The 24,980-nt window shown below is 43.4% G+C and overlaps 1 protein-coding gene across 2 annotated transcripts in view; it reads right to left on the bottom strand.

Moving 5' to 3' along the window:
* Positions 1–24,652, bottom strand: part of LOC124005345 (protein phosphatase Slingshot homolog 2-like) — a 37,651-nt gene extending 12,999 nt beyond the window's left edge. Inside the window, exons 1-2 of one of the 2 annotated variants that reach the window (XM_046314495.1) lie at positions 24,313–24,652; positions 19,891–19,934 (exon numbers count right to left, since the gene is read on the bottom strand). In XM_046314495.1, coding sequence (XP_046170451.1) covers positions 19,891–19,934; positions 24,313–24,375 — 107 coding nt within the window. In that variant the 5' untranslated portion in view covers positions 24,376–24,652. Of the gene's footprint in view, positions 1–4,366; positions 4,888–19,890; positions 19,935–24,312 lie in introns of those variants that run through there. The other variant, XM_046314494.1, reaches the window with a different exon arrangement.
* Between the last annotated feature and the right edge of the window lie 328 nt (positions 24,653–24,980).

Genomic DNA, 24,980 nt, shown 5'->3' with positions numbered 1-24,980 from the left:
CCTAACGGACGAGGGGAGAAAATTATGCCAGAGACCCTGGGAGCGAGAGAGAGAAGCAGACAGGGAAAGAGACAAAAAGGCAAGACTAAAGAAACTGACTCAACCGGAGTGCGTTTCTAGGGCTGGATTGGAGTCTAGAGTCCCAGTTTCCTAGTAAGTGCCGTCGGGTGTGGGACTAATTCCAGTAAACAGACCTAGCTTCCTCATAGGGCTGCATCGCAGGGACAGAAGTAATTCAAGTTAAAGGCCCCGGGGACTATTCTGAGGGGAGGAAATCCCTCAATCTACCACCACACCTACATCAAACTCCAATCCACTGGAATGAAGGTGGGGTCCCATCAGCGCTGAGACGTTAGAAAGCAGCCTGTGTTCAAATCAAAGCGTGCATCCCAAATGGCACCCTATTCCCAACTAGGGTGTGAACAGTTAAAAACATTGGGATCATTACCATTTACAAAGAAACCCAAACCAAAAAAACAGTGCACTTATCACTAACAGAGCTCATTCATTATCAAAGGTTTATATATATATAACAAATACCTAACGCAACAATGATGTAATGTTACTAGGAGGAGAAAGGCATCTTTCAAATGATTACTCCATGGTAATAAAGCAGGTATAAAGCGGTTATAAAGCGCTCTGCACGTCGTCGTCATTAACAGTTGGAAGCGTGGCAGAGTGACAGCAGCGAAGTTCTGTATGGCTTTACTTTGATAAAGGTTAAATGAAAAAGGCGGTTAAATAAATACACAAACCTGCAAGGCGGAGTTGCGCTACAGTGGCAGTGCGGGTGCCATGCTTAACCATCTGAAAGGGAGGCACCGCGAGACCCCAACCCGTTTCTGGCGGCAGAGAGAAATCAGTGCTGATTACAGAAATGATTTCAGTTGATACGTAGACATGGGCAACGGTAGAGGATGTCCTCTTCACTGGCCTGATAGCATATCTAGAACAAAGACTACAAGAAGCCATGTCGAAGAACCCCGACTGCCTGGATGGAGAACTTTTTCCAATGCAAGTATAAAGCGCAAGCATACGTCACTGCAACGAGCCACCACATCGATGAGAAGTGGGACATGGAGTCCCATGTGCTGACAACTGAGAAAATAGAGACGGATATGGCAGAGAAGGTAAAACGGCATAAACTACCAGCAGTAAGGTGCACACCATCTGGTAAGTAGCCAGGATTGTGGTAAATTGAACTGCACTGCCCCCTAGAGGTTACACACAGGATCCTATCTGAATTGTGAATTCACAGCATTTTTTTTTTTCTTATTGTTTAAAACTATAGAATATTGCAGTTTAAACGTTCAAAACACTTGTCACATCCCCATTCCCTACATAGTGCTACTAGTAGCATCGTCATGGTAATGTCTCACTAGACTGCTGCTGAACCAGACATGTAAAACATCTCATTAACATCAATGCCTCCTGTTCTGTTTAGTGTTGTTCCTATATTATGGACCACTACTAATGACACACAATCACACCTTATATCTGGCTTCCCTGTACGGCTGCCAGTCTTTGCACACCCCCTTAAAATCGTTCAGATTTCAGGTTTCCAGTAGGTATCCAAACACTGTAAACCTACAATTAGCCCAGCCCATTGTTAAAAATTAAAGTCTTGCTGACACACAGGCATTCCTCTGGCTATTTATAGAACGGTTAGACACTAACAACAAAATCAGTTTGTAAATCAAAACCCATTGATTTTCTGGATTGTTTGGTTTGACAGAGATATCGAGAAAAGGAAACCATGACACCATCATATAGCCTATAGGTGGTGGTTTACCTACCCTGACAAGGCTAAGAGAAAACGTACTAAAACCCGGCCAAAGTTTTCCTCCAAAACACGGAAGTTGGCTTTCTTACATCTGGTGCCATTTATGGCGTACAAGTGCCCGAGTTACACCAGGAACGTACAAGCCCTCCATCAACGTCACCTATGGGTACAAACCCACCGTCGCTGGACCACACAGGACGGGCAAAAAGTGCGACTGACGAGTCACGGTTTTGTCTCACCAGGGGTGGTGGTCGGATGTGTGTTTATCGTGGAAGGAATGAGCGTTACACCGAGGCCTGTACTCTGGAGCAGGATCGATTTTGGAGATGGAGGGTCCGTCATATGTCGCAGTTGTTAAATCTTGTTATGTTCATACAAATACCTACACATGTTAAGTTTGCTGAAAATAAAAACACAGTTGACAGTAAGAGGACATTTGTTTTTTGTTGCTGAGTTTACAAAGCACCCACGCTACAGATAAGGCACCGCACTATCAGCAATGACATCTAATATCCCCCATAAACAAATAAGTAGTACTACTACCCATGTAGCGATGGAAACCAGTGCAGAGTTAGTAAATGGACAGCTGACAACACATTTGCATGTCTTTGTTCAGCATTCGTCAGAGCAAATGGTCAATCAATGCAAAACTCAGTCAGGAGCAACATCAGGGTTGCGTAACATCCAACATGGCCTAGACAGCCAGTCATTGTCACAGAGGAATGTGCGAAAAATAAAAAATAAGTTAATTGCAGCTTTGATGGTGCGGTATTTTGCAACACCGATATGGCCTTTTTGATTCAGGCATATCGCATTGGTTCATCCAAAACACTGATCAATTCTGTATTGATGAACTGTTACTGCCCTGAAACACACTGTAGACCTAGACTAAAACTCTGGAGCAAGGGTGTCTAGGCTAGTTCCAACATATTGACACTTAACAGCACACTGTATAAAAACTTCAACTATCTGATGGACTTACACCTGGAAATACAGGTTCCCTTGAGTGCTTTCCTACACAACAAATACAACCCACTACCCACCCTTCACCCTACCTACCCTTCATCAGTTTATGGGCAGCAGGGTAGCCTAGTGGTTAGAGTGTTGGAAGGTTGCAAGTTCAAACCCCCGAGCTGACAAGGTACAAATCTGTCGTTCTGCCCCTGAACAGGCAGTTAGCCCACTGTTCCTAGGCTGTCATTGAAAATAAGAATTTGTTCTTAACTGACTTGCCTAGTTAAATAAAGGTAAAATAAAAATGTAAAAAAAAAAAAATTACATTTAAAAAAAAAAATCAGGTAGGCCATTTATCTGTATTCTAATCATTCCTGTATTATGTTCACACCTGTACTACATGCCAGCTATCAAATCATTCTCTGGCCGGCCACCTGGATCTGATTACTGGTCTCACACTGTATAAAAACAGAGGAACAAGTATGAACACTTCAGCCAATCAAGCCCAGTTGGAATGGCTGAAAGTTTCAGAACAAAAAGCTTCAACTCAAAAACACAGATGGATGGGCTATAGAATATTCTCAGAACACGTAATACAGCAAATCAGCCAAAGCATAATTGATACGCTATAAATATATATAGTTTATATTTAAGCAGCACACACAAAAAAAATCAAAGGGCCTGCCATACTCCTGGGGAAGCCAGTTTAGGGGCTTAGAGGACACAGAGGAAAGCCATACACCTGGGGAAGCCAGTTTAGGGGCTTAGAGGACACAGAGGAAAGCCATACACCTAGGGAAGCCAGTTTAGGGGCGTAGAGGACACAGAGGAAAGCCATACACCTGGGGAAGCCAGTTTAGGGGCTTAGAGGACACAGAGGAAAGCCATACACCTGGGGAAGCCAGTTTAGGGGCTTAGAGGACACAGAGGAAAGCCATGCACCTGGGGAAGCCAGTTTAGGGGCTTAGAGGACACAGAGGAAAGCCATGCACCTGGGGAAGCCAGTTTAGGGGCTTAGAGGACACAGAGGAAAGCCATGCACCTGGGGAAGCCAGTTTAGGGGCTTAGAGGACAGAGGAAACCCATACTCCTGGGGAAGCCAGTTTAGGGGCTTAGAGGACACAGAGGAAAGCCATACACCTGGGGAAGGGGGGGGGGTGCAGTGAGACTGACAGGCTGATTCTCTAGTTTTAGATCCTAGAGCAGACACTGATGCTTTATATGGATATCTAACTGACAGGATTCGTCAGACCAGATTAGAGACAGCCAGGTAGATGATTCAGATATTACGCCATGCAGTCAAAGATAACCCATTGTGCTATCTGTGCTTTTATTTCTCAACCAGGAGAGGAAGCCCGGTCAAGATGACTTGCATCCTGTTACGTCACTCTCGGGAAATGCATGCAGACAGGATCGACTGTCACAACGTTATTAGAAATGTGTTCGATACCTTCAAAATAAATGTTGCCACATCTGAGAAGAGTGACAACTGAGCCAAAGTAAATTAACTTCAATATAGCATGTCCACTACATGGGGAAATTATTCCTGTTTGCAAATTATTAGTGGGGAAATGTTTGTCATTTTAAAAATCACAAAAAATATTCATCGCAAAAAAATGCACAACTCACAGTTGGTTGATCTGGTTCTGAGACACAACTCCGTTGTCGGAGGAGGGTGTCATTTTCACTCCGCAGGAGGAGCAGAAGCAGCCCTCCGCGGAGCTCCCGGTGGCGGACACACTACCGAGCGTCATGACTGGACCACCGAACCGTAGACCGATAGTTAATGAGACCCGCGGCGTCAAATATCCTCGAAAATGTTCACTCCAATCCGACCATGGTCAACACGTATTAGTCCAACGAACCCAATAGATATTTGACAGTATAGTATGTATGTCGACCTATCTCCTTAGCGGCATTATAAAATAGGCAGCTAGAAAATAAAGTATCCTGTTTGTAAGATAAAAACGTGTAGCCTATCAGAAAGTTATTAAAACACACATTTTACTGGATATGAAGTACAGTATTATTTAATTGCAAAACAAATTCCGTAACACCGTACGGTAGGATCCTTCAGAACAACCTATAATCAATATCTGTCAATGAAGAGCACTCGTGTCCGTCCTAAAGTAAAAGCTTTCAACTTCTAAACGGGACACAACCCAGGCACTACAAACTCAGCTCGTGGGAGGGAGGAGTTGCTGACATGTGCTAAGAAGGGCCCGATGGAAAGACGAGGGGAGGGCGACAAGGAGACACAACACATTGGGCACACCTGCAGCGACAAGGTTGTGTTAGAGTAAGACACAGCCATATTTATGACTGACAAGTACAGTGAGGTGCTGAAGAGTTAAAGTACAGAACGAGCACACAGGTAACTGCCAAAATAAAGGAAACACCAACAGTCTTAATAGGGCAATGGGCCACCGTGAGCCAGAACAGCTTCAATGCACCTTAGCATAGATTCTACAACTGTCTGGAACTCTATTGGCGGGATGGAAACCCCATTCTTCCCTGAGAAACACAATAAGTTCGTGTTTTGTTGAGGGTGGTGGAAAACACCGTCTCAGGCACCACTCCAGAATCTCCCATAAGTGTTCAATTGGGTTGAGATCTGGAGACAGACTGGCATGGCATATGGTTAACATCATTTTAATCTCAGGAACCACACCTGTGGGGATACACCTGCTTACAATATACTTTCTATCCCTCATTTACTCAAATCGGTTCCATTATTTTTGGCAGACCTGAACATTGCAACCACATGTTCTGTGACAGCTGTGTTTACCAACAACTCACTCCTTGGGACTGCACTCGTGGACACTGCTTCACCTTACAGAGTACACCTAGACAGCAACCTGACAAAGTCTCTAACAACGCGGCTAAATAACTGAGTAAATTGGATTTGAGAACAAACTGCAAAACGAGCTGTACCTTTGCCATTCCGATCAGATATAAGGTGAACCAGATCAGATTCGTGAAGTGAGAGACTGATCTCCTTTCTCACACTGACCAGGAGACAGATGTTTACGCAAGGGCCCACATGAGAGGAAGACCAGGCGCTCTGTCAGTAAGAATACAAGTGCAAAGCTTCACCCGATAGACACATTGTCCATAGGGTGCATGTCAGTAGGAAAGGCCCATCATCTTATTCTAACACCTACTCAAACCAAAATGGCACCACACCTGTAAGTTATCTGCCCCATTGTTATACAAAAACTATTTTGCGATGCTCATCTTAGGCCAGACTCATGTGTTGGCCTGTTATCTGGAGCAGACTGTCAAGCGATACAGTTTTTAAAATAGGAAAGTGAGAGGTCTATGAAGCAGTGTAAAATAGGCTACACGAGGGCACCGTGTTTACAACCCATCTGAACTTTGTTCTATTCCACTGGGGTTGAGATCATTTGGGCTCCACTCGGCTACAATAGAGGAATATCAATTGTGTCCGCTCTCCTCGCTTGCTTTCTTTTCAAAAACGCATTGAGGAGAAGGTCAGACTCCTCCTCTAGGACCTTCTCCAATGTGTTTTGAGGAGGCAGCAAGGAGGAAAGAGGACATGAGTCAAGGAAACACTATTAAGGTGCACCCAATGTCATATAAAGGCTAGCTAGTTAAGGGATTGTTATTACCAAGAATATACTCATCTTAACTCGACTTACAGTTTGTGCCCATTTCAGACTTTAGAGAAGTGTTAAACTTCGACTTTCGCATATATCACTCAATGCCAATGGGAGACCTTATAAAATTGTCACTGATCAAATCAAATTTTATTTGTCATGTGCCGAATACAACCAACTGTGAAATGCTTACTTACAAGCACTTAACCAAAAATGCATTTCAAGAAAAAGAGTTTAAAAAATGGTTTTACAACAAAAAACTAAAAAAAATCTAAAATCAGTCAAAAAGTTACAAGAAAAGTACATAACAATAATGAGGCGATATACAGGGAGTACTGGTGATGAGTCAATGTGCGGGGGTACAGGTTAGTCGAGGTGAACACAAGAGTATCCGAGAGCTAAGTGACAAAGCGGACTATATGGAAGCCATTTTAGTGAGTCTGATGGTGTCCATCAATGTTCCTAAGTCTCTGAACAAACAAGGCAGGCAACCGTACAGTATGTAAGGTCTGCTCTACAATGAGTCCCCAGAAAGTCAACAGCTCCATCTCCTCTTTCCTGCTCCCCTTTGTCCCTCGTCTCCGAACCAAGAGAAGCCAGTCAAGGAATTTCACTTCAACACGACCTGGCCTTGGATAAAAGAATGAAAGCGGTAATGCGTGTAAACAAAGGCGATAGTTCTGAGAACACAGCTCTTCCTCTGTCCTTTACTTCCTTCCTTCATTCCTGGTCCGCTTCAGCCAAAACAAACATTGTATAGGCTTACATGGCTAAATGTCCACCTAATAAAAACAGGCCATAGTACGTTTAAAAACTAAGCTATAGCTTCATTTGGTCTCACTCATACTGGAAAGCTCCCCCCCTCATCTCACCCTTCACCAAATGGTGGAGGCCAATGTACTTTCAAATGCTTTCCCAAATGCTCTCTTTCCTCAGTTCCAGAGAGGCTAGGTCTGTAAGCTGTATTATGCAAATGTAGGGCACTTAGTCAAAACACACCATTGATGTTTCCACTCCCCACTGTATGCCATTACCCAAGACGCTACATAACACATGCAGCTGGCACAAACAGGGAGCTACTATGCAAGTTCCTCTCTAAAGTCATAAAACCTAAGTGGCCAGAGAGATGAGAAGATGAGAAGGCTAGCCGCGACGGCGTGGGACATGGTTACACTTTGTGTTTACAATGTGTGTGTTTACAATGTGTGTGTAACACTTGACCCCTCGTGCACTCAGAATAACATGACAGGGAAGGAGACGTAGAAACACACACGCATAGCTGGGCGTCTTTGGTTAGAGGGCATCGTCACATGGTCTTCTCCATTCCATTCAGCAGGTCAGGAGGTTTAGCCAGTCACCCACTGTGTCATCATCCCAGCCAAACAACACATTAAAAAGCACTGTGTGACCAGCATCTGTGCTAGTTATGTGGCACAGAATGTTTTGCACAACTTTTAATAGGCGAGACCAAATACTAAATCATATTGTTGCGACTGGTAATAGGGTCCGAACATGTGGGAGCAACACGTGAGTCCGAGTGCGCAATGGCTTGTCTCCCTCTCTCGCTCTTTGAATGAGAGTTAGCAGAAAAAAGGTCAAGTTTTACAGGCAGCAGTCAGTCACTGGGTCTCTGTGTCCTCCAAGTAACCCCTTAAAACCCAGCTAGCAGCTGCTTCCTATAGGCCTGCTGCACTGGAGCTAGTTGGAGAAGCACAGGGCTGAAATGAGACAAGCCGGACACTTAGTCTACACTAACTGCAGCACTAGTAAGACAGGACAAACAATACAAGGCCAAGCACAGGGTAATGCATGCCCCGTCAAGCTAAAGTGTGTACCTACCACCTCACCTATTCGGCTGTGACCTGAGAACCGTCGGACCTAAGTGAAGGGATAAAAAAAACGAGACACTTAATAAGGCACCAGGAATTCGAAGGATAACAGTGATATGATCAGGAAAATCATTGTCAGTGGAGGTTAGTACGGCGGTGCTGGTAGCCAGGAGAGGTGTTCCCACCTGACAGACAGGTGTGAGAAACAGGCTGCAATGAAAGAGGACTCCAGGCCAGGGGTTTGAGTCAGCATGTACAACTAGCTGGCTGCTGCCATTTCCTTCCCACAACCGGTAATGGGACTGCGTGAACACTGAGCACAAGGTAACCCAAATCCAGAAGAACCTGCTCTGCCAGCCACAACTGAGGCGCTGCAGCAGGCACATAGATGATATAGCCAACCTGCGCCCCTCCCACTCGCCAAGTGCCCTTTTGGGTGGTGGTAATTTATTTTTTAAATAAAGTTGTTGTTCTGAACCCATTGCCCGCAAGTCGTTGTGACGTCGTGAAGTTCGCCACCCCGTCCGTTGGTTGCGCCTGTTGGGTCTGCCCTGTACAGCGCTTGCGCACGCCCGGTTGCACCTGTTACCAAGTCCGCCTTACACTGGGATTGTGCACACCCATTATCCAAACATGCATGGCTTGAGATGTGGTCACCGATTGAGTGTGTGTGTGTGGAGCCAGCTACCTCGTTTCAATAGCAACAGTACTGCCACAGAAGCATAACATTTGATTATCAACTGATTTACATCGTCAATATTCGATCTGGTTGGCTGAAACGCACAGCAGAGAGGATTGGCTGCACCAACGACCCGCCGACTCAACTCCATCCCTTCTTCAGTCAGCAGCAGCAACACCGGTAGTCAAGACAAGCTAAATCGCCATGTAGATGAATACAATATGAAGTTATTGATACAGCGTCGAAGATAAATCACTAATCAATAAAAATCACATCAGTAAAATAAAATTGAGCTAGTTAACTTGCAGGTTTCATCAGCATCAATCAGCTGATCGCCCATTCTCTTTTCCCAACGTCAATCATGTCTTTAGGAAGCACTAACTACATAACTAAAAGTATGTAGACACCTGCTCGTCAAACATTTCATTCCAAAATCATGGACATTAATATGGAGTAGGTCCTCCCTTTGCCGCTATGACAGCCCACTCTTTTGGGAAGGCTTCCCACTTGTTGTTGGAACATTGCTGCGGGACATGCTTCCATTCAGCCACAAGAGCATTAGTGAGGTCGAGCAATTAGGCCTGGCTTGCAGTCGGCATTCCAGTTCATCCCAAAAGTGTTCGATGGGGTTGAGGTCAGGGCTCTGTGGAGGCCAGTCAACTTCTTACACGCCGATCTCGACAATCCATTTCTGTATTGACCTCACATTATTCACGGGGGCATTGTCATGCTGAAACATGAAAGGGTCCTGCCCAAACTGTTGCCACAATGCTGGAAGCACAGAATCGTCTAGAATGGTCATTGTATGCTGTAGCGTTAAGATTTCCTTTCACTAGAATTAAGGGCCCTAGACCAAACCATGAAGGATCCAAAAAGGTGAAGCGTACCCCCCCCCCCACTAAAAACACTGCTAGGAGGGTACTTTAAAAAATGTTTTATTAGCTTTTACAATGCTAACATTTCTAGTGACTTTTAGGCTGGATCCCATCTTGAAATGCAGATTAACTGTGTACTAACTAACCAACAAAGAATATGATCAGTCTCTGTGTGTAAAATAAAAAAGTGGTTATTGTGAACCAAACATTTTAAGGAAAGCAATCCGATGATGTTTGTTGACTTTGCTGCAAATGACACTCAAGTCCAGAGAAAGACACAATATTGCAGTTAGCCATGACAGCCTTTATAATAGAACACTCGTGACCACACAATCTAAAATATCGCACTTGGGAAAGAAACATCTTAAAGTAGAAAATGAAACAGGCATTCTATTTTTGCTCTATTATAATGGCCACTATAGTACACATTGATTAAATGTGCTACATGTGTGTAAAAATAACATTCACTAAGTAAAAAAATGAAATAATCCCCCCTCACTCACAAAAATGTTACAGTATGTCAAGTGCAACAACAAAAGCAATATATAAAATGGGCTACACTGAGCATTAGTACATTCTACACTTTGCCTGTGTACATCTGTTCTACAATGTGCCAACAGCAGAGAATGAGACCCTTTGTTGGTATAATTGATCTCTTTCATGCAGAGAGTACACTTGGCATACCCCTTTTTCTACACCTCATTGAAAAAGAGTGGGAAAGTGTGGTGTTCCTTTCACCTCTGTCGGCATCCAGTTTAAGCCAGGCCCAGCTACACTTGATCCCTGAATCCACATGTGTAACAAGCAACGCCTCATTTTTCACCTAATTATCCCATTCTGAAAATTAACCACAGAGGGAAAACATTAGCAAGCTATGAACTAACTAGTTAACATTTCACAGGATTGCCAGAGTCCAAGTGAGCAACTAATGTAAACGCACCCCATTCCGTACAAATGTGCGTAACCGCGACATTCAAACGAGGCTGCAATGAAAACGACTGTGTTGGCATCAAAATCCAGGGTGTGAACTACGTTTCGTTTCAGCGTTAATTGACATGGTAATGGACTAACAGTATTGGAGAAGAGATTTTTTTTTTTAAAACAGACCCCTCTGACGCTGTACGTTACATCCTGACGTGTCACTACGTAATGTACAGCGCATTTGCAACAATTGTGCCGTACGGCCTCTTTCCACCAGGGGTAGCCCTTCTCTCGCAGATTAAAATCATGCTTAACAATATACACTTGTAAGAAAATGTCATCATTGTCTAAATTAATATAATTATTGCTAATATTAAACTAATATTTCATGACTAGGGTGCCAATTGCATTTTTTGCACGTCATTACTGCGAGCCATCATGACTCAAAAGTCGGAACAGCTGCAGTTCACTTGTGAGGCTAACGTTAGCGCAGCCCTAAACCCCTCTTCAAAATCGACAAACATGTAAGTGATGAGACATTACATAAACCATTTGTTTTATTTACATTTTAAAGTTGATTTGTTGAACAAATCGGGTGAAAAAACCTGTCGTTTCCTCACGCAACCTATTTCCCCCTTTCACGATCACTTCGTAGCCTTCGCTGCCCACCCGCAATTTTTTTTAAAGACCAGACGGAGCTCATTGCCTTCTTGAATTATGGGAATCATGAAGGTCTCGTCATTGATTTTGCTGGAAAGGAGAGAAATTGTGCTTTACATTGATTTTACAGTTGATCTGAAAGTATTATGTTTTTTGGGCGCAAAAATAAGGTTAATTGTAGACCAAGGTGATGTACAAAAGTGAGTGAGTTTACGTTAACGTTATAGCTGAGTAACACACACCAGTTAACACTATAGCTAATTGGTTCCTCGGGAACATTAAAGTTACCTTATCTGATGTAACGTTAGCTAGTTAACTGTGACTGACTGTTAGCAAGCTAATTTTCACATCAAACTCAATTATTTGATCAGCCTAGTTAGATAATGTTGCTCAACATTTCTCTGGCTAGCTAACAGATCATTTGATCCAGCTACTGTAGTAAGATAATAGTACTTAATGCTAACAAAACTTGTTCCATCACACTTGCTCACTCACCTCAAACTTTCCAAATACCAGTTTTTTGGTTACAGCTCATGAAGTACGCTTCATCACCAAATCAAACTGCCTTTCCACTCTCCGCCGTCTTTCCAGAACGCGCACTGATACTGTAACTAGCAAGTTGGTTGTCTCTTCATTCGTGTGCTGCATCCTGTTCTTATGTGAATGGCTGGCTGGGCCCAGGCTCGAGCCTTGGATATAGATATAATTGCTCCCAAACGCGCATCACTGGTTTGCTTACAGCCATTAGTGACCCAAAAGTACATAGAGAAGACCCCAGTCACAAAAATCTACACGAATCACAGTTGACCTATTTTGGCTTAAAAACGGCGAATTCTGCCAAAAGGTGACTAGTTTGCATCCCTGTGCTCCAGAGTTCAATGGCGACGAGCTTTACACCACTTCAGCCAACGCTTGGCATTGCACATGGTGATCTTAGGCTTGTGTGCGGCTGCTCCGCCATGGAAACCCATTTTATGAATCTCCTTACAAACAGTTCTGTGCCGCTGTTGCTTCCAGAGGCAGTTTGGAACTCTGAGCTCTTCAGTAAGGCCGTTCTACTGCCAATGTTTGTCTATGGAGATTGCGTGGAAGTGCTCAATTTTATACACCTGTGAGCAAACGGTGTGGCTAAAATAGCTCAATCCGTTCATTTGAAGCAGTGCCCACATTTATTTTTATTTTATTTCACCTTTATTTAACCAGGTAGGCAAGTTGAGAACAAGTTATCATTTACAATTGCGACCTGGCCAAGATAAAGCAAAGCAGTTCAACAGATACGACACAGAGTTACACATGGAGTAAAACAAACATACAGTCAATAATACAGTATAAACAAGTCTATATACAATGTGAGCAAATTAGGTGAGAAGGGAGGTAAAGGCAAAAAAGGCCATGGTGGCAAAGTAAATACAATATAGCAAGTAAAACACTGGAATGGTAGTTTCGCAATGGAAGAATGTGCAAAGTAGAAATAAAAATAATGGGGTGCAAAGGAGCAAAATAAATAAATAAATTAAATACAGTTGGGAAAGAGGTTGTTTTGGCTAAATTATATATGTACAGGTGCAGTAATCTGTAAGATGCTCTGACAGTTGGTGCTTAAAGCTAGTGAGGGAGTTAAGTGTTTCCAGTTTCAGAGATTTTTGTAGTTCGTTCCAGTCATTGGCAGCAGAGAACTGGAAGAAGAGGCGGCCAAAGAAAGAATTGGTTTTGGGGGTGACTAGAGAGATATAGCTGCTGGAGCGTGTGCTACAGGTGGGAGATGCTATGGTGACCAGCGAGCTGAGATAAGGGGGGACTTTACCTAGCAGGGTCTTGTAGATGACGTGGGTTTGGCGACGAGTGTGAAGCGAGGGCCAGCCAACGAGAGCATACAGGTCGCAATGGTGGGTAGTATATGGGGCTTTTGTGACAAAACGGATTGCACTGTGATAGACTGCAACCAATTTGTTGAGTAGGGTATTGGAGGCTATTTTGTAAATGACATCGCCAAAGTCGAGGATTGGTAGGATGGTCAGTTTTACAAGGGTATGTTGGCAGCATGAGTGAAGGATGCTTTGTTGCGAAATAGAAAGCCAATTCTAGATTTAACTTTGGATTGGAGATGTTTGATATGGGTCTGGAAGGAGAGTTTACAGTTAAACATACATTTGTGTGTATATATATATATATTTTTGTATATATAGTGTAGCTTGCTTATAATTAGTGACGAGTGAATGTGTCACAAAAATAAACAGACCTATGCTCAATAATTTTTAAAAAATAACACAAATCTATACAGCAGGTATGTTATGAATTGAGATTTAAAGGCGTTAAAATAAAAATAAAAAATAACAATAATGTTTTAACCCTGCCCGCTGAAAGGTCTGTGCACGGCCCTGCACATCAGTGTGTCTACCATCTCAAATCTTACGAGAGCCATGTTGACGTTAACAGTTGAAAGGAAATGCCTACCGATAACAATGAATACAGGGTCACAGAGAGGACCCTGAACATCCTATAGCCGATCCCTTCTCCCCCTCAACAGGCCTGCAGTCCAACAGCCCTCTTCCTTACTATTAACGACAATGAAGTAGACCTAGGCCTGTCCTATATAGTATGTGGTCCTTGACATTCATCGCCGTGCATACATGTCGCACAGCCAGAGCACAGATTAATGTATTAAAGTATGTTACATTTAAAATCAGAGCCGTGGGACCAACAGCTGTCATGTCTTTCGCGTGCGTGTTTGTGCATAGCACAAAATAGGTGATATTGGCACTCTTACCATAACTGGTCAAGACTAAGCACATTACATGGAACATTGAATACCGCACAATGTTTCCCCCCGAAACATTGCCTTCGATGTATTTCTAGTACTGGAGTCCATCCTTGCATGTATCCATCCTTGCATGTATCCATCCTTGCATGTATCCATCCTTGCATGTATCCATCCTTGCATATATGTATGCATGCATGTATCCTTGTATATATGTATGCATGCATGTATCCTTGTATATATGTATGCATGCATGTATCCTTGTATATATGTATGCATGCATGTATCCTTGTATATATGTATGCATGCATGTATCCTTGTATATATGTATGCATGCATGTATCCTTGTATATATGTATGCATGCATGTATCCCTGTATATATGTATGCATGCATGTATCCTTGTATATATGTATGCATGCATGTATCCCTGTATATATGTATGCATGCATGTATCCCTGTATATATGTATGCATGCATGTATCCCTGTATATATGTATGCATGCATGTATCCCTGTATATATGTATGCATGCATGTATCCTTGTATATATGTATGCATGCATGTATCCTTGTATATATGTATGCATGCATGTATCCTTGTATGCATGTATCCTTGTATATATGTATGCATGCATGTATCCTTGTATGCATGTATCCTTGTATGTATGTATGTATCCTTGTATGTATGTATGCATGTATGTATCCTTGTATGCATGTATCCTTGTATATATGTATCCTTGTATATATGTATGCATGTATGTATCCTTGTATGCATGTATCCTTGTATGTATGTATGTATCCTTGTATGCATGCATGCATGCATGTATGCATGTAACTGATAATTTGGGCTTCTTGTTACATAACCAATGAGGGGGTCAGGCTGTTACAATAAAGGGGTTGGGTGAGGAGGAGTTGGGGGGAGGAATGGGCAAAAGAGGCAGCCAAATGACAAAATAGCCCAAGATCTGAACACTCTCACAGAGGACATTGAATGGGCAGGGTGGGGGTGGGGGGGATGACCTCACCATCGCAATAGTATTACCTAATAGATAATTGAGCCTACATGTCCTGCAGCATTGGAGTGCAGAGTGAAGTCAGTGCAAAGCATAATGGGCGTTAAATGTTCTGTTATGGGGTTGTACTGGCCAAATGCACACAATGTCATGTTGGCTCCTTCTCAGCATGAAGCCAAACAGTTCACAGTGGTGGAGTCAGTATGTTTGCAAACTAGAACTGCACTGGTATGGAGAACTCTGATTCCTACCTTGCATTAGCAGAATTCAAGACTAATTCCTGACCAGAAGTCAAATGAAATCAATGCACAGAAAATATGCTACATTGCAAGGGTTAGGTGTACATAACAGGAACATGAGAACATAAAACAGCCATGACAGCGGAATAGGCCTATAAGTAGTTCGTACAGCAGACTTTATAATGCCGACTAGCTTTCCAAAGACAATGGCTTTTTCCATGACTGTGTAAAGTTAGGCTTGTTACAACAATCAGCTCTGTCGTCAAGTAATTCATTCTATGTAATATCATTATGTGAATTTCTGAAGGTCCTATGATTGAGAGTTCAGGTGAAATTCTACTGACGAGAACACCACTTGACATTAGGCCGATACTCAAACCCAGACAAACAAACGCCCTTGTTTGTCAGTTCCAAGGGTACTATAACCAGGTCCCATCAGCCTATAGCAGGGGTCATTAACCAATTTGGCCCATAGGTGGTTTTTACTTGGCCCCTTGAATTTTGAGCTAAGAAATAATACATACATAAATACATGTAAGGTTTGGACACACCTACTCATTCAAGGGTTTTTCTTTATTTTGACCATTTCCTACTAGTAGAATAATAGTGAAGACATCAAAATTATGAAATAACACACAGAATCATGTAGAACCATCTCAATTGGGTTGAGGTCAGGTGATTGTGGATGCCATGTCATCTGATGTAGCACTCCACCACTCTCCTTCTTGGTCAAATTAGCCCTTACACAGCCTGCCGGTGTGTTTTGAGTCATTGTCCTGTTGAAAAACAAATGATAGTCCCACTAAGCCCAAACCAGGTGGGATGGCATAATCGCTGCAGAATGCTGTGGTAGCCATGCTGCATAAGTGTGCCTTGAATTCTAAATAAATCACTGACAGTGTCACCAGCAAAGCCCCCCCACACCATCACACCTCCTCCTCCATGCTTCACGGTGCAAAGATAATCCGTTCACCTACTCTGCATCTCAAAGACACGGTGGTTGGAACCAAAAATCTCAAATTTGTACTCGTCAGACCAAAGGATAGATTTCCACCGGTCTAACGTCCATTTCTTGTGTTTCTTGGCAAGTCTTATTATTGGTGTCCTTTAGTAGTGGCTTCTTTGCAGCAATTCAATCATGAAGGCCTGACGAAACCAGCCAAAGAAATCCGCCATGTTGTGGAGTCAACATTAGTCAGAAATAGCATTATAAATATTGACTTACCTTTGATGATCTTCATTAGAATGCACTCCCAGGAATCCCAGTTCAACAGTAAAATGTTTGACTTATTCAATAAAGTCCATAATTTATGTCCAAATTCCCCCTTGTTGGCGCGTTCAGCACAGTAATCCATGTTTATGCGCGAGCAGTAGGTCCAGACAAAGTCCAAAAGTTCCGTTACAGTCCGTAGAAACATGTCAAACGATGTATAGAACAATCTTTAGGATGTTTTTAACATCAATCATTTTTCAACTGGAGAATTCCTTTGTCTGTAGAAAAGCAATGGAACGTGAGCTACCTCATGTGAACGAGCGTCAAGAGCTTGTGGCACTCTGCTAGACCATTGACTCAAAGAGCCTCCTTTACAGTAGAAGCATCAAACAAGTTTCTAAAGACTTGACATCTAGTGGAAGCCTTAGGAAGTGCAATTTGACCCCATAGACACTGTTTTCGATAGCCCAGGCTTTGAAAAACTACAAACCTCAGATTTCCCACTTCCTGGTTGGATTTTTTTCTCAGGTTTTTGCCTGCCATACGAGTTCTGTTATACTCAGACTTCAAACAGTTGTAGAAACTAATATGCATATATTAGCAACTGGGACTGAGTAGCAGGCAGTTTACTCTGGGCACGCTTTTCATCCAAACATGAAAAATGCTGCCCCTATCCAAAACAGGTTAATATTGCCTGCTAACCTGGATTTCTTTTAGCTAAATATGCAGATTTAAAGATATATACTTCTGTGTATTGATTTTAAGAAATGCATTGATGTTTATAGTTAGGTACAGTCCTGCAACGATGGTTATTTTTCGCAAATGCGCTATTGTTAAATCATCCCCCATTTGGCGAAGTTGGCTGTCTTTGTTAGGAAGAAATAGTCTTCGCAATGAGCCAGGCGGCCCAAACTGCTGCATATACCCTGATTCTGTTGCAAGAGAAGGGACACAATTTACCTAGTTAAAAGAAATTCATGTTAGCAGGCAATATTAACTAAATATGCAGGTTTAAAAAATATATACTTGTGTATTGATTTTAAGAAAGGCATCAATGTTTATGGTTAGGTACACGTTTGAGCAACGACAGTCCTCATCAACCATGTGTAGTTAACTAGTGATTATGATCAATTGATTTTTATAAGGTAAGTTTAATGCTTGCTTGCAACTTGGCTTGGCTTCTTACTGCATTCGCGTAACAGGCAGGCTCCTCGTGGAGTGCAATGAGAGGCAGGTGGTTAGAGCGTTGGACTAGTTAACCGTAAGTTTGCAAGATGGAATCCCCAAGCTGACAATGTAAAAATCTGTCACTCTGCCCCTGAACAAGGCAGTTAACCCACCGTTCCCCTAGGCCGTCATTGAAAATAAAAATGTGTTCTTATCGGACTTGCCTAGTTAAATAAAGGTGTAAAAAACAGATAGATTTCCGATTGGTATGAAAACTTGGAAATCGGCAATTCCGATTAAATCGGTCGACCACAAGCACAAAACCACCGTTGCTGGACCAGACAAGACTGGCAAAAAGTGCTCTTCACTGACGAGTCGCGGTTTTGTCTCACCAGGGGTGATGGTCGGATTCGTGTTTATCATCGAAGGAATGAGCGTTACACCGAGGCCTGTACTCTGGAGCAGGATCATTTTGGAGGTGGAGGGTCCGTCATTGTCTGGGGCGGTGTGTCACAGCACCACCGGACTGAGCTTGTTGTCATTGTAGGCAATCTCAACGCTGTGCGTTACAGGGAAGAGAACCTCCTCCCTCATGTGGTACCCTTCCTGCAGGCTCATCCTGACATGACCGTCCAGCATGACAATGCCACCGGCCATACTGCTCGTTCTGTGCGTGATTTCCTGCAAAACAGGTATGTCAGTGTTCTCCCATGGCCAGTAAAGAGCCCAGATCTCAATCCCATTGAGCATGTCTGGGACCTGTTGGATCAGAGGGTGAGGGCTAGGGCCATTCCCCCCCAAAAATGTCCGGGAACTTGCAGGTGCTTTGGTGGAAGAGTGGGATAACATCTCACAGCAAGAACTGGCTAATCTGGTGCGGTCTATGAGGAAGAGATGCACTGCAGTATTTAATGCAGCTGGTGTCCACACCAGATACTAACTGTTACTTTTGACCCCCCCTTTGTTCAGGGACACATTATTCAATTTCTGTTAGTCACATGTCTGTGGAACTTGTTCAGTTGAAGCTTATGTTCATACAAAAATTTACATTTAAATTTGCTGAAAATAACAGTTGACATTTCTTTTTTTTGTTGCTGAATTTATAACTATTAACCTGTGTGAATGAACCTTATTCCTTATTCCAGATAAACCCAAATGCCAAGACAAGTGAACCAACACAAACAAGTGACGTCCCGTCCTTCTATAAAGCACACACTGACGTCAAGCGGCAGGTAACACAGATATCAGATACAACTACGCAAATACATCAGCAGGAGTAATTCATTGGAGTAGTCATACACGAGTACTACAAACAAACCCAAATACTTATAGGCTGACTATTTTGCATTTCAAAACTCCTAGTGTTTTGGAGATGCAAAACCGCAACCATTACATTACGAGTCTACATGTTGATAAAAATGTTATTTTCAAGATATTAAAAAATATGTTTGATCATATACTGTAAATTGAAAGGAGATATGCAGTCCCTCTTGTGTATGCTTTTTATAACAGCCCAGGCCTAGTCATCATTTTAACTAGGCAAGTCAGTTAAGAACACATTCTTATTTACAATGATGGCCTACCCCGGCCAAACCCTGACGACGCTGGGCCAATTGTGTGCCACCCTATGGGACTCCCAATCACAGCCAGTTCTGATAAAAGCCTGGAATCGAATCAGGGTCTGTAGTGACACCTCTAGCACTGAGATGCTGCGCTACTCGGGAGCCCAATGTTCCACACCCGCCTGTATAATATTCTTGTTCTGTTCAAGTGTTTGCTGAGACCCCCTCTGTCAGTCATTGTGCTGCCTCGGTCTCTGGCTAAATGAGAGTCAGTTGACTCTGCAGCAGAGTATGTGAGCGGAGTTGATCCAATAGACAGTATTGATAATCAACCCAACTGCCAAGACAGCACATTAACTCTGGTCAACACATTCCCCCTAGTGGACAGTAGCTGGAACTACAGCTGAGCTTCCAGAGGTCCAATGACAAGACATTTGTCGTCTCAGCTGACTCAGGCACTGAACACAACAATAACTGAGGAGAAATTAAGCCGGGCCTGGAAGATTGTCAGCACAATGGCCAAAAATACTTCAGAGTTGTTCGATTACAATACGTTGACTTCTAACAGTAGGCTTCAGCCAATCACGTCAGTGTGACTGGTAATGATCCCATCTTACCTCCGGGGCTGGGAGCGACGGTCATCCTCACCACTGTCAGCCTCCTGGGGAGAGAGCAGAGAACCAGTCAGAAACCAACAAACGCATGCATGTGCACACTCTGTAACGCATTCATAAACGGACTACAGTAATGACACATTTACAGACAGACACACCCATCAATGTGTGACCGCACAGACAGACAGCTGCAGTCACATGAATAGACAAGGTTGCTTGTTCACAATAACCGGCCTGAGCAAGGAGATAAGCATATGAATCAAGTCGAGTGACTCAAATGTCTAACAATGAGCCAAACAGATTCTTAGTACTACAGCAATATTAGGAGGTGTGCCGCTGGCAGACCGTTTCAACAAGAATTCCACACCCAGTCAAAACAGCTGTTAATATTTAGGCTTGATAGAGTTAAGTGTATAGCTATCTATTCAAGGGAGATTTTGCGTCAGGAAGAGTGAAATAACCTTATTTTAAAGAGGATAATGAATTCCACAATGGCTAAATGTGCCACTAAATATCCATTTTCATCCATGTCATGGGGTTGGCCGTTGTGATATTTCACAAAACCCAGAATAAGGCAGAATAGATAAGAGTTAAAATGGCTGCCGGCCTGTTTTGAAGCGTCCCTCTCTCTCCACCCCCACCCACCCGCCCAGGCCAGGCAGTCTGTTGTCCCTGCTCAGACACAGACAGGCAGGCCATAATCCCAGCCTGTTCTGCTCCAGTAATCCCCAAACTCAGGGAACTTTCACCCAGGGATCAGGCTGTCAATCCTGGACACAGCAGCCCTAGCAGACCCCCCCCCCCACAGGGGGTTAATAAAGCCCAATGCCCCCCACATTGTATGGAACATGGTGAATGTAGCCAGACACATGATGTACATGACACAGGGGATGGGATGAAGTGGTTCAGCGAATGAATCTTCATAGAAGAGGAGAACACACACACAAATCCCAGAGAGCTCAGGCCTATACTCAAGAACACAGAAATGCTTACATTTCGGCCTCGTCTATGTGAAGAGATCTGCTTGTTGGGCTTGGGCGCATGACCATGATGGCGCGCAAACATGCAGAAATCAAAAAGCAGACAGATGTCAGTTAATGCTGGACTGCCACACTGAATGTACTGTAGACTACTATAATGGAGGCAAACATGCCTTGGCCTGGACATAAACCCTCACACATCAGAAATACAGTAAAGAAACATGGTGACTCAGGAGAAATATGACTCGAGGGAGCCAGCCGTCCCTTCAATGAGAGGAGCTTTCCAAAACATTTCACCCACTGTTTTTCAACAGCGAAAGCAACAGAGGCCAATAGGCTGCTATAGAAAGGTTTTAGTGGAGAAGTGGAGAGGCCGCAAGCTTCCTCTTCTCCCCGTGGTTAAGTCACCATACATGTAATACTATGTACAGGCCTATCTCCATGGTTACCATGCCACCACATGGAGGAAGGATGTACAGGGGATTGCGTCGAGCCAATGAAATGGGAGGATTTAGTGTGCTAATAGGCAGATTTTCCCCAGTCCAGCAATCCCTCTCTCTGATTCGATGTTCAGAATACAGAGTAGGCTGAATTAATAGGCGAGTCAATATTTGACACTTCAGTCTGCCCCGATACTTACCTAAACAACAGTCAGTGGTAGGAGTGAGAGACAGAATCGGCATAAATCAAATAAGCTAGACCTAAAGTTTCCTTGCATGGTGTTAACGTCAATGGGATATCAAGACACGGAGCTAAAGGAGATGATAGCGCTATGTCCACACACAACAAAGGCAGTGCCCCCCCCCCCCCCCCCCATCATCATGACCATCCATCGTTCCAAGGACGCCAGCCATAATAACCCTGACCTGCGTGGCATCTTGCTGTGGTAATGGTCTACCAGGAGAACATAGCGGAGGAGGCGCTTTCTCAAGACGAGAAGGCCTAGGGCATCTCACAAGAGCACTCACATGGGTGCCTCATAGGTCACACGACAGGCAGCTGGGTGCCCTCAGCACCACCGCTGTGCCAAAATAGAGAAACGCTTGAGTAAACGAGGGATACAGAGTGAGGGATACAGAGTATGTTTAAAGCAGGCGCTTCCACACAGGTGTGGTTCCTGAGTTAATTAAAACATCCCATCATGCTTAAGGTTACGTATAAATATATATTATTTTGGCTACCATGGCTAGTAGAAGACATCTCAGTGACTTACAAAGAGGTCTCAAAGTAGTATAAAGAAAAGGAAAGAGGATACTAGTCAGTTGCACAACTGAATGCAGTGTGTGTTCCGCATTTAACCCAACCCCTCTGAATCAGAGGTGCGGGGGGTCTGCCTTAAAAATCAACATCCACGGCGGCGGCCGGGGAGCAGTTGTGGGGGGGGGGGGGGGGTTAAGGGTGTGTCTCAGTCACCAGATTTCAACCCAACTGAACACTTATGGGAGATTCTGGAGCAGGGCCTGAGGCAGGATTTTCCACTACCATCAACAAAACACCAAATTAGGGAATTTCTCTTAAAAGAATGGTGTTGCAGCTTTCCAATACAATTCCAGACACTTGTCCAATCTATGCCAAGGGTCATTGCAGCTGTTCTGGCAGCTTGTGGTGGCCCAACGCCCAAACGCCCAGGTTAGAAGAGTATCCTAAACTCAAGAGAGCTGAACAGACTGAAGAAGGAGCTGATCTCAACCCCACCCCCCCCCATCTGCCAAACTAACCCTGATTCAGATGACCATCCTACCCATGCTAGATCACGGAAATGTAATTTATAGATTGTCAGGTAAGGGTGCTCTCAAGCGGCTAGATGTTCTTTACCATTCGGCCATTAGATTTGCCACCAATGCTCCTTATAGGACACATCACTGCACTCTATACTCCTCTGTAAACTGGTCATCTCTGTATACCCGTTGCAAGACACACCCATCGATGCTTATTTATCAAAACATCATAGGCCTCACTCCCCCCCCTATCTGAGAAATCTACTGCAGCCCTCATCCTCCACATACAACACCCGTTCTGTCAGTCACATTCTGTTAAAGGCCCCCAAGGCACACACATCCCTGGGTCGCTCTTTTCAGTTTGCTGCAGCTGCCGACTGGAACGAGCTGCAAAAAAAACCTCAAACTGGACAGTTTTATCTCTTCATTCAAAGACTCAATCATGGACACTCTTACTGACAGTTGTGGCTGCTTCACGTGATATTGTAGTCTCAAACTTCTTGCCATTTGTGCTGTTGTCTGTGCCCAATAATGTTTGTACCATGTTTTGTGTTGTAAATGAGAATGATTTCTTATCCGACTTGCCTAGTTCAAATTTTTTTGTTTGTTTTAAATTAAGACACTTTAGGTTTCCTTTATTTGGTCAGTTACATATAAACAGGCTATCTGCTCCTTTCACCTACATAACCTGATATCTCCATCTGACTGACTGCTCTTAAAACATCTCTACATTTCTGTGTTTACCTTTGCTTTAGCTGTTTTCATGGCTGTTGAGACAAAGACAGTGCATCCCTCATGGTCCTCTTTCCCATTTATACTGGCCTAATGTGATTCAGAGACGTGTCACAGCAACTATTTCGCTCTAGCCACAGACAGCTCGCAATGGATACGTCACAAATAGCCCCCTTTAGTCCACTACTTTAACCCTCGATGTCATATGGGATCTTCCCCAATGTGGAGCATAAAAGGTCGTTTGACAGCCATGTCAAACTAATCCGGTTCTCACGCACAATAAGAGAATAACTTGAGCCTAGTTGACATGGACCTGTTGTGAGAGTCCATTACATTGTTTTAGCTAGGTCTTTTTAATACAAATTGTGAGTTTAAACTCTATACAGTACAAACATTTATGGCAGTGACCGAGTGCAACATTATGATCAGCTAGCTACTGTCTATGCGCAGGTCAACTCGCCAACACAGATTAACACCGACTAAGAAAACTAAACTGGCTTCTTTTGAGTTCTTTAAGAACATGTGTATAATTGATTTGGGGATAAAACAGGTCAGATATGCACTGGAATTATTTGCATTGCAAAACAGGCACTACTGTACCTGGCTAGCTAGCTGGCCAGGCTGTGACGTTTAACTTTGTATATGCAAAAGTGTTTTTATACACTTTCTTAGGAAGGCATGCGCACAGAGAAGCAGGACATAGTTGGGACACACTTTTCACCGCACTTCGTTTCAAAGTGATTTTCGTCGCAGGTTAGGAGACCATTTCCGCTAACCCTAACCCTTTTCCTAACCTTATCCTAAATCTCCTACTACGAAAAGGTCAGTTCGGTATCGAAATGCCGTGAAAAGTATTTCCCCTAGCTAACTAACAGTAGTGCACGGGACAACAACCTGCTTGTTAGCTACGTTAGCCATATCCACCCTGAACAATAACAGTAGCGTTTAGCCTTAAATCCCGTGCTATTGACAGACGACCAAGCTCGACAACTCACCGACACGCAGGGGCTGGAGGTAACGCTGGGTGTTGGCGAACGCTGAACCGTGACCAACGCCATTCAAGGTCCAGGAAAAGGATACCTTAGTTAGAGAAAGCAGAGGTGGCGAGATGTTCATAATTTGAGTAGATGATGTGCAAGGCGCCCGATGTTATTCGGTCGTTGCTGATTTCCCTCCTATTCATTCAGCAGCGTATTTTGACGCATGCGATCCGCTGGCCAGCTGTCAAACGACATTGTTTAATGCTGCATTGATAACAATTCGTAAATACTAGCATACGACTGGGGAAAAATCCACGTGAACGCCCCTCCAATCATCTCTGAGCTCCACCTTCTCCCACATGATGAACTCTAACGTCACATACTAAGGAAATCAAATCACATTTTATTGGTCACATACACATGGTTAGCAGATGTTATTGAGAGTGTAGCGAAACGCTTGTAAATTACTTTGATATAACAGCCTTTTCGGCAGTTAAATGAAACAAAACATTATTTATAGAAAACGATATATTATTGTCATTTTTTAACACTATAATTTGTTTGAAAGCATGATAGCTGTACTTTCACCGCTAGATTGACATAATCTGCATAGTGTTTAAACCGTAGGTTTATGTAATTAGCTATATTTGGTGAGAGGAGCCTCGTGTCAAAACGTAATTTTC

Source organism: Oncorhynchus gorbuscha, linkage group LG19 (genome assembly GCF_021184085.1).
Source record: "Oncorhynchus gorbuscha isolate QuinsamMale2020 ecotype Even-year linkage group LG19, OgorEven_v1.0, whole genome shotgun sequence".
In the NCBI taxonomy this organism is placed as follows: Eukaryota; Metazoa; Chordata; class Actinopteri; order Salmoniformes; family Salmonidae; genus Oncorhynchus; species Oncorhynchus gorbuscha.
Note: the sequence above shows the minus strand (reverse complement) of the source record. Positions and strands in the feature narration are given on the sequence as shown.